The 11,408-nt window shown below is 34.9% G+C and overlaps 1 protein-coding gene across 1 annotated transcript; it reads right to left on the bottom strand.

The window, feature by feature from the left end:
• Positions 1-2,160: 2,160 nt before the first annotated feature.
• LOC105039095 (protein disulfide isomerase-like 2-3) lies at positions 2,161-11,063 on the bottom strand. The gene is made up of 9 exons (XM_010915096.4): positions 10,846-11,063; positions 10,559-10,717; positions 8,674-8,787; positions 5,731-5,888; positions 4,750-4,849; positions 3,890-4,066; positions 3,662-3,807; positions 2,784-2,930; positions 2,161-2,686 (listed from the first exon to the last, which is right to left on the bottom strand). The coding sequence occupies exons 1-9, from the start codon at positions 10,957-10,959 to the stop codon at positions 2,512-2,514; spliced, it is 1,290 nt and encodes a 429-aa protein (XP_010913398.1). The 5' UTR covers positions 10,960-11,063; the 3' UTR covers positions 2,161-2,511.
• Between the last annotated feature and the right edge of the window lie 345 nt (positions 11,064-11,408).

Below are 11,408 nucleotides of genomic sequence, written 5' to 3'. Positions count from 1 at the left end.
AAGAATGCAACGTGTCGAGGAGAACTAAGTTGGGTTTGTACCCAACCTTGCAGCGCAAGTAGCGTCAAAGACTCTTGGAGCTGCTGCTTCTGCCTCACGTATTTGCACAAGTGTGCTTAGCGAGGTTTATATATGCCAAGGATGGGTTGGCCATCACATAAAACTCGTTTGAATGATAGCAAGTAGATTTTTTTTTTTTTGGTAAAATAGTATAGATTGTTTATTGAATGCAGAAATTGCCGAAGTCACTTACAAATCGGCCTGATGGATTTAGCCACAAACCAGATGAAAAGCAAGAACAAAAGAGTACAAGAGATGAAAGAAACTGAAATATTGAAAAACCATATATACAAGGAGTATTCTAGAGCCAAAAGTAAAGAGCACAGGTATTCTAAAAAAAATCTGTCCATAAGTAATGTATATAACCATCCAAAAAGAACTGTATATGAATACAAATAAAAGAGCCCCATCCAAAAAGAAGAGAAGACTCGTATTGTTGATAACCCACACTGTAAGAGCCAGTTGGTATAATCTATTGATAAGTTGAGTGGGTAGAATGGACAGCATTGAAGATACTGAAGATAACCTAGTTAGCGACAACAGAAGTCATAATAATGAGTGTATTGATGTGAACATGGAACGTCATGTATAACCTGAAAACAGTAGTGAAATAACCTCGAATCAACACCATTGAGCATCTAAGTATTTGTAAGAGTATACTTCCTACGTCATGTATAACCTGGAAACAATAGTGAAATAACCTCGAATCAACACCATTGAGCATCTAAGTATTTGTAAGAGTATACTTCCTACATTTCATTTCTTAGGATTCATTTGGTTTATCGAAAGAATTTTTCTTTTCAGGAATCAACTTTTTAAAAAGTAACTTCTTGCAAAGTTATTTTCTAAAAATATAATTTTGATATATTTGGTTGACTATAAAAAACTGATTTATTATAGAGTGACTTATGTTTAATTGAACATATATTTTTCTAAAAAATTATATAAAATAACTATTATATTTTTAATAAATATAAGATTATATATTTTTACTGACAAACTTTGTATAAATAATTATATTAAATTATATAAATATAAATATAATAATATTATATTATAATATAATATTAGATTATAATAATTTATTATATTAATATATACTAATATACATGCATACTAATATCATATTAATATTTTGATGCAATAAATTTATTAATATAGATATAAATGTAATATTATATTAGTATAATATTAATATATTAGTGTAAATATTATATTAATATTAATAAAAATATTATATTAGTATAAATATCAAAATGATATTAATATATACTAAAATAAATATCATATTATATTAATATTATGATAATATTAATATAATATTATATTAATTTTATAAGGAGAAAAAAATGATTTTAGTATTTCATTTTAGCCATCCATTAATATTTTATAAAATTTCAGTCATAAATCTTAAAAAGATATTTTTAGAAAGAAAAAAAGATCATCGATTTTAAAAATCTCAAAATTCATATCTCCTATGGATTTCTACTCTCCATGAAATATAAGAAGTATCTTTCTATCAAAATAATTTTTTTCATTCTCTTTCTTCTTAAAATTTTAACCCAACAAAAAAAATTTTCTTTACTTTTTAGAAATTGCCGTTTCTTCTCTCCACTCTCCGTGAACCAAACGAGTCCTTAAAGAATTAAAGAAATAAGCAGCAGCCTAACAAAGTAGATATATGCAGAAAAAACACCAAAGAATTTAAAGAAAAGATGAATGATAGCAAGTGATTATAGATAGATATAGATGAAGCCCAAAAAAATGCATTTGGATGCTTAATTTTATCTTATGAGGAAATAGACCCCTGAAAATATATTTCAAGGGCTTCCTTAGCTGTATCAAGATTTTTGTGGAGTTCATTTAAGGTCACGGACGTCCAAGAACCAAGAGCAATTCAAAAAATTTTGTCTAAGAGGAGATGGCGATGTATATATTAGAGAGTCTGGTTGGGGGTGTCCAGATTTTTAACGTGTCGATCAGGTCAAATAATAGGATTCTACAATATAATGGAACCGCTTATCATTGAGAGAGTTCTGGGGCATTAAATTTTAACTACGCCTTGGCTTGCTCGTTAACCATGAAGGTCAACCACTCAAGTTACATTAAAATCGTTGCCTGCTCTTCGAGCGGACGAGGGCAGACATTTCCTTAGAATTCAAAATAGAGTAGCCAACAGAACCACAGAATGTGTCATGAAAAATTAGCTTCTGGATTAACATGCCTCCTCACAAGAAACTATCATATGAGATCTATCCGACTAGACCATGATGAAGCATGGTGCCCTAAAGAAAAGTACTGTAAACAATCCATCAGCCAGACCTGAAATTTCTTCGACGTGAGGCAAAACTGTCTAAAGCATATGAATCACAACTTCTCATAATGTTCGAATTGCTTGACAGTCCTCATTTTTGAAACTTGGGCATAAATTATTCAAATCCTGCTTCTTGGTTATAATTCATCTTTGGTTGCAGTGTCTTCCCCCATGAGCTCTTCAAGGGAGAACTCATCCTCTTCAATGATCTCTCCATCTTTTCCATCCCATGGTTCTGTTTGGATGACAGAAGGGGTTTTCTCTAGAGGCAGGTTTCCCTTACCACCACGCCCTGCTTCCTTCACAAACTCCCTGGAAGTATATATTTCCATTAGTTTTCTTTCATAGGAGCATACTGAAATATTGATTAAACAAAAACATAAACATGAGTCCAAAATAACTAGCTTACATGATCTGGTCATGCTGAAAGGCACTCCGGAGCGGGGCATATATGCCTTTCTTCACATTCAGAGCTACCAAAGCTGGGTAACCATAACCACCAACTCCGACCTGCTTCTCAAGGTCAGGCTGCTTGCCTGCTGCAGCCCACACATAGCTGCCATATAAATTACCTTAGTTCCAATGTAATGTCAAATACATTTCGCAACTAAGAATGAAACAAATTACACTTTCCAATAGCATATGCTCATTACACTAAAACCTAGTCGATGACTAATTAGAAGCATTGGATTCCACCCAATACTGACATCTTATACATGATTATCGCCTACAGCTTATCAAATCTCTACATAGTAAGTTGATAAATGTGAAAAATTAGATTCATCACATGTGGTTGACTTTGTTTTGAGGTAAAGAAAAGACGTCAAGAGCATGGTGTTATTTTTGAAGATATTATGAAAAGAAAGAAAAAAAGAAATGCTAAACCATTTATTTTTACAAAATCAAAATTCTCAGCCATCCTGAGTCTATGTGGATGCCATCCTCAACATCCACCTTCCCCTAAAATCCATTAATACAAAAGACACAATCATAATAAGGCACGAACATTTAATTCAAGAAAACACCTCAGATAACAGATTAATATCAAATATATCATGATCATTTTAACAAGAATACAACGAAATAACCAATTAATTTAATTTTTGGCAACATTCAACAACAAACCTTTTCCGTAATTGGAAAACATGAAAAACCACTTATGTAGATTATATCTGTTTTATAGACATTACTAATTACTGTTATTCTTTCCATGCAAATGGTGTAATTATTAACATTTGTAACCAAAAAAAATCACAAATAACCAAAACTACTTAAGTCAGCACTTGCCTGTAAGGGCTTCTTTTAAATTTCTCAGCAACTGACAATAGAAGCTCAAGGTACTTATTTCTTCCCTCTGCCTTAGAATCCAAGATGTCAGGGAGGAAAGCCACAAAACAGATGGCAGCTGAAGCACATTTCTCTTCCATCACATCCTACAAAATCAAAAGGCATCTTACAACAAGCACAAAGCTATTGGCATATGGTAAAATGAAAGGGCAATGCACGAGTGCTTACCGGGCCAGTCAACTCAGACACTTCAGGAGGAGCAACATTGGTTTCAACCTGTTCCAGCGCAAATGACTCAATTGCTGAAGCAACTCGAGCCCCCTCATACGGATATGGGCTGTCCTTGTCAATTCCGAACACCAAAATAGTAGGGAATCCTTGTACGTTGAATCTGCTCATCAAAGACTGGGAAATTTGCATGTTTGTTATCATTAAGCTTAACACCTCTGAAATTGTTCAACATGAATATCTCAATATCACAAACCAGAAATTGAAGGAAAAGAAACATTCATGACTGGAATGCCCAAACAAAATATCATTGGTGAAGGATAAGCAAGTAATATATTAACCAGCATTACAACATCTCTCCATTGCCCATGTCTGAGAACTTCTCATGAAAAATAAAGACTTGTCTAAATAAATATGACTCAAAAGGGTAAGATCATTACAAGGAAAGCAGCTCACAAAGCTTACTTAAAGACCAAATTCCTTATGGATCTGATAATGTAGTAGCTGGCATCCAGACCCACATTAAGGAGAGCACATCAATCCCCCCCCCCCTCATCTTTTTTTTCTCTTCCCTCTCCCTCACACACACACTCACACACACAATCAATCACTCGGATGCTAAGAATAAGGGGAGCCATGGACTATTTGTTCACCATGCATAATGTAACATATTGCAAAAATAAGTGCAATACATGAGGCCTCATAAACCTACCCCTCATGCTTAATGTTTTGTGAACTATCAAGTTCTACAAGCAGACTGAGGTACAGGTAAACATCTCTATTTCTGTGCAGAAATATACAGTGAAGTTTATACTTGATAAAGAAGAACATAGAAGAGTTTCACTGAAAACAGAGAGTACCTTTTCGGCATCACAATCAACATGGCCTAGTTTCACTTTTCCCTTCAAGTTATTTGAAGCTTTCTTCCATTCTGGTGCCAGCTTTTTGCAATGACCACACCTAAAACAACAAAATCAATTAGTCTCGCTGCTGAAAACAAACGAAATCCATTCACCAGCACATTGGTCCATTGACAAAGAATATACAAGCTGAGAATGAAAAGGTAGCTGGCAACAGGGTCCAAATTCTTAAACATGTGAAAATGTGATGCAGCATTTAAATACAAAGATATCCTGCAACTTTGATCTTTAGAAATGTTAGTGTTTTTTATCCATGAATACTCTTGACATGTCAAGATAAAGGACTTTCAGAAGAAAACAAGTTTAGTTCTGGTATTGCCATAGTATCATAAGCTGGCCTTTATGACACTCATAGATGCCATGAAAAAACATAGAAACCAGTGACAAAGCAGAACAAGACTATACAGAAGGCCAGAGCAAACAAAGAATATTATCATACACTGAATGTAATGGAAATAGATTCTGTTAGTTGATAAATGGTCCCATGCCTAAATGGATGAGGTTTAGAGTTGATGATAGGTTCATAACTGGTTGTATAAACAATTCAAATTAGGAAATGAATCTTACTCTGATAACATCATCTTGCACATACTTAGACATCACAAGGTGTCATAATTTGTGACTCAAAAATAATGTAGTTATTTAATCTCTTACTTCACACACACAAAAAAAAAAAGCACATGAAAAAAGGAGCAACATTTCAGATAGTTGGCATAAAGGCTCCAACAGATGGCCATTATAAGAGCTAAAAGTGATTATTTTTTCCTCAAAATATAGTTCTTAATAAACTGGTCTAGTGGCTCTAATTGTTACTCTAAGCACATATGCAAACAAATTAGTGGAAAGAAAGTAAAAGAATATTGATATCAATCACCATCATTACAAGACAGCAAGAGATAAACTACGTGTAGAGCTACATACCATGGTGCAAAGAATTCCACAATCCAAAGGTCTTTACTTTTTAGAACTAGTTCATCAAAGTTACGAGAAGTCAGTTCTACCGAAGCACTTGTTTCAGATTTCTCACTTGAACCTCCAGATGACTTCCCATGTAACCGTTCCTTAAGAAGTGCCTTAATCTGTGCATGAGAAAGCATGTCAGTGTTTAACTTATATTCATCAGTTCACAAAGAAAGCTACACTAAAGTAAAGAATTTACAATTCAAGTGACAGGCAATAAAACATGAAAGTTGACCATATAGACTCGTGAATCATTTTGTTACATTTATATGCAAACAGAAAAGGTAAGTTTACAGTAATTTGAAATTAATAGATATCATACTTAAAACATAGTTTATATGATGATCACCAAATGAAGGTTCACACAGCAAAAGTTAAACATGGGCTTAAGTAAAATAAATATCAGTGTGATGAACGATAGATCAGTAAAGCAAGGGATGGGAATTTGCCCTTGAGGTTGGCAAAACTGCAGGAAGAAAAATGCCTCGAGTTAAAATGAAAAACGTCCATAAAGGAAAGAAAGTCTTTGAGATGTTAGAACAATATTGATAGTTCAAACAGATCATTAGAAGAAAAAAGAATAGGCAATTTATCTTAGATTGTAGACATGGGTTTATTACAATAAGCATGGCAGCTGTACGAATGGAGAACAAAGTGATGCAACAAAGATATGATGAGACCTAGGTAACAAAAGTTCTCAAAAAAGCTTGCATGATATTGAAGGAAACCCACTGGAAATGATTAACAAAGAATGATTCTTCAAAAATGCTTGATGGTTACAATGACAGCTATGTGATATCGGAAACCGTAAGGCCAGCATCTCTACCCCTCAGTGCAAGACCTATGCCAGTATTTTCTTAATGAGATAAAGTGAATGGCAGATTTATGGAAATGTAAGCTATTCTTTTTTGCTTGTACTCCTGAATCTTAACATCTTCTATCAAGCCTATCTGTTGGTCAGCTCCCATGTCCAACAAGGATTGAAAAATAAAGATCACACAGCCATCTGTGAGAAATATCTTATGGGAATTCAGACCCGCACAATCAGCTAGAGCCCTCTTTTCAGGCCTAGAAAGAAGACCATTGTTTCAAAAGGTTAAAAGCATTTAACATGAAATGGTGGTGTGATTGCATCAACAACAAAAGATCTTTTTCAGTCAGGTGGATGCAAACAAATGATCCAAGGTCAATGAATTTTTTTAATTCACTCTGAAAAAGCCTCCAATTCCTTTTCGTAACCCATCATTCTTCAAACTAGAGAGGAAATTAAATGACAAATCTTTTATATGCTTTTTGATAAAAACTGTCATTCTCGTTTGATCCTTGGACTTCTAACAGTACTTCATCAGATTCTTGGTTAATCTATCTTATCCAACTCATGGTTTCCCTAATTGCATTATTTGGAATTTCAAAAGTATCATCCTGCAAATGCTGCCCCTAATCACATTATTTGGAAGCCCGCAGGCAACTCATTTTCATCAGTTTGGACAGACAAGATAGTCAACTGGAGTAACATCATTGGAAATAGCAGCTAAATTCCTAAACACAGCTCCTGCCTTGATAGAACTTTTCTTGACAGACCACATACTTAACTAGAATTTTATCTTAAAAATCCCAATTTCCATTGATGTTTCCTTTGCCAGTGCTGAATCTAGAGATCATCTTTTCTTAAGCTGCTCTCCTAGCACTTTTATTATAGAACACTAGTATTAGATTGGATGAGTTAAGATTGTTTTAGTATAAGAATCAGGTTGGATCATGTTTTCTCTCTCTAAGAATTTCCAATCCAGGTCTGACCTATATTTGGTCTATTCTAGCACAAAAATTTAAAGGGTCATTTCAACTCTCACAGACCAAATAGCATTCCTTATATCTTTCCTTCAGTTACTCTAAGCTCAAAGTCCCTTGGATGATAGAGCCAATAAAATGAACATTGATCTTTATTACAGATAATGTATTCCACATGTTTGTGCCTAGATGATTATTCATGTACTTCACTAAGAACTTAATATTAATCTGATGTTTTCTCCACATTTCTGGACTAAAATTTTCCTCTCAACTCCAATATTTAGAATTGATTTTCATACATTAGCAAATAGCATTGATTTCAAAAGCATTCCGATATTTGAAATTTGAGTATTTTTCAAGAAGAAGTAGCTATTGTAATCCTAAACTGTATAAAAGTGGCTTAATTTCCACTTTCAATTCCAAAAATAATCCCAACAATATTGCTCCAGGATATTCAAATATCTTTATGATAACGCTAATTAAAATTTCTCTCTTAAAAGGCTTAAAACATTCTAGATTTTTACAAAAGAGATATGTTGGTATAACCGAACTCTAAGAACCTTCAAGAGAGGAGAAAGAGAGATACTTTGGAACCAAGTGGGGAAGCTGAGATGCAGCGTATAAAAAAAGTCAATTAGGAGTCATTTATTTTCAAGTTTTTTAGAATTTAAATTTTTAAACAAATTATTCCAAATCTAAAATCTTTAGCAGCCACATACATTTTTGCATGCATTATAACTAGTGAACTTCAAAACAGTGAACAAAATGTTAAATTCCAATATTTGATGTTGATCATGACCTTGAATATAATTAACCAGCACATATACCAACAAAGTTAATGAAGGAACCAGTAATCAGTTACGACCATGTTAGTTTGATAAGTTTAGACGACAAACATACACAACCTGTTACCCAAGTGGTGAGGTTTTTTGTACTGCACATAATAACATCATAGCCCTGAGTTTAGAGATTAGCCTGCTAAGTATGAACATAAAGTATAAAGACACATAAATATATGTCAATTATAGAATATGAGAGAACACACAAAAACACCATCTACATAACAAGATTGAACCAATAAATGATATGCGATTAAAAAGGCTTGTTCCAACAAACCTGCTGCAGAGCAAATTCTGCAATAGGCTTCACATCCCTTGCTCCTTGATAATCTACTGGAGGCTTACCAGGTAAGAACACCTTTATTGTAGGAAATCCTATAATTCCATATTCCTATAAATAAGTCATCATGCACTACATCAGCACCGTGATTCCTCATAAGCAAAGCCTAAACAAAGCACAACTTGAAATATAGCATCAGTAACAGAGAACTTTAGAAATCGACTAAATACAGAGGAAAAAATTGAAGCATATACTTGATATTAATATTTACAAACATAACAAAAGCAAAGGCAAGTTAAAAAGCAACCACAAGATCTTTTATATAACCATCAATTCCAACCCCATGACCAACAAAGAAGCAGCATTTAACAGAAAGGTTACATCATCTATTCAAAAACTGAGCTGCAAAATAGTAGAATTAATAAAGACTGATTATGTAATGCAATGCCGCTAGTTAGACTCAAATTGCTAAGGACAAATACTAGTTCAACAAAATACTTCACATGAAGCTGTTAAAGCACAAGATTCCAACTAATACCAAGCTGCATGGTTGAATAGACACCCTTACGCAGTGAAAAGTTTTATAAAAAAAAGCATCAGGAATATCAGTCTAAACAGAAAGAAGTAGCGCATAGAAAATATTTACAAGAGAATAAAAGTGTAATAGGACATAGAGAGGAAATCAATCATTTGAAGAAACATAAGAAAGCCAAGACTGCTACTTAAACATCTTTACATTTACCAACATCTTGCTTGCACAAGAAAATGATGAATTGGAACCTTTGTTCTGATTAAAAAGAAAGATACTTAAACACACATATTCTTAACCCCCAAAGTGCCAGTCAGCCAAATGGAAATACAAAGATCAGGACATAGTTCTGATGTGTTCAGTTGACCCAACACCAGTCAGCTGAACAGTTATTTCCCCTGAATTGCAGCGAAAATGTGACAAGTAAGTTCCTCAATGAAAATAGGCATCTAAATCTAACTTTAGGAGCTCAAATCTTATTATTAGTTTAGGATTTACCTTAATCCCCCATCCCATGAGTTTTCAATGGGTTCAGGTGCATCTTGTAGATGGTGAAAATATAAAGAACTGTGATCCCTATTATTGTATGAACAAGCATCAAGATTTTAGACTTTTGCAGGTCCAAAAGAAAGCCATTAGTCTCCTACCTTATTAGACATGAAGCTGGAAGTTTCTTCTTATGATTGAACAATCAAGAAAGGGAAACCGTATAAAACTGACCTAGAGGAAAGAAGACCACAAAGAGCAGATAGGACGTTATTATATTATTTATGTCATCAAGGATAAGTAGTGGGAAAGCTTCTGCAGGAAATTTTCAGCCCAAACTAAAGAAGACAAGTTGAAGTTGCATGATAGAACAATCCATGTCATATATCAATAAAATACACTAATGAAAAGAAAGATCACAAAGCCACAAATTCAAACTTTTAATGACGTACAACTTCATAAACTTCATTGAGCAACTGACAATGGAAGTATAATCATGACGTTGCACCTCTTCACTTATGTTTATCACTATTACCAATGCTATTATTTGCTAAATGTCGTATGAAGATGCAATCATTTATTTTTTTTTTAAAAAAAATCCAATCATAGATTTCTTTATTCGCATTCATAACAAGATATCTAGATATTCAACGACAATGTATCCAAATAGACTAAACTAACCGAAACGATTCGACAGACCAATCATATCTCACAATTTCGCAGCACCTCTTAAATACCCGACATAAAGCAAGTCAAAGATCGACTAGAACATCATCCAGCACTCCCAAAACTCAAAATTTATTGTCGCTTGTAAATAAAAGATAACCAGATCAGCAGATGAAATCGAAGAAAGAAAAGAATCGGAACCTGGGCGAGAGACTTGTGGGCGTCGGCATCAAGGGCGGCGACAGTGGCGACGCCCTTCAAGACGGTGGCGGCTTTCTCCCAGGTGGGCGTGAGAGCTTGGCAGTGGCCGCACCAGGGCGCGAAGAACTCCACCAGGACGACTCCCTTCGCGTTCAAAACCTGCCATCCAATATTCCAGCACTCAGCAACTCCGATCAAAGGAACATCAAATGACAGATCCAAAAAAAGAAAGGGATTCGAAGCAAAGTATCGAAGAAGGACTTGAGCTTAGAGAGAAATCTGAGGACCTTGGAGTTGAAGTTGGAGGGGTTAAGTTGGACGACGGGAGAAGAAGAGGAATAGAGGGCTCCGGCCGGGACGCCGACAAAGGCGAGCAAGAGGAGGAGGAGACCAATCCGCATCTCTCTTGCGCTCTTCTTCTTCTCTATTCGATCCACCAAGTAGAACTAATCACCCGATCTTCACCTTCCGGATCTCTAGACTCTGCTCGCAGTCCCCTTCCGAACTATAATCGCCGTCCTTGCGAGCGAAGGCGTAATGAGCAGAGGACGCGTGTGCTAACCAATTGGATTGTTACACGTGCACTCACGTCAGCATGGACGTGATGGGGCAGCGGACCCGATCCCCCGATCTGCAGCTGATCCAAACTTAATCCATTTAGTTCAACCCAAACCGAAATTATTGAATTAGGCTCGAATTCAGGAACATGACCCGTTTTGGACTGGATTTGGATCCTTAATTCCCAATCTGAACCCGAATCAATTCGAAACCAGTATAATATATTTCAAAATCATAGCTCAATATAAAAGATTAGTATTCTTCTCATGATGTAGTGCTTCAATAAGTTGTG

This window comes from Elaeis guineensis, chromosome 1 (assembly GCF_000442705.2).
Source record: "Elaeis guineensis isolate ETL-2024a chromosome 1, EG11, whole genome shotgun sequence".
Lineage (NCBI taxonomy): Eukaryota > Viridiplantae > Streptophyta > Magnoliopsida > Arecales > Arecaceae > Elaeis > Elaeis guineensis.
This window is presented reverse-complemented; position numbering and strand designations above follow the sequence as displayed.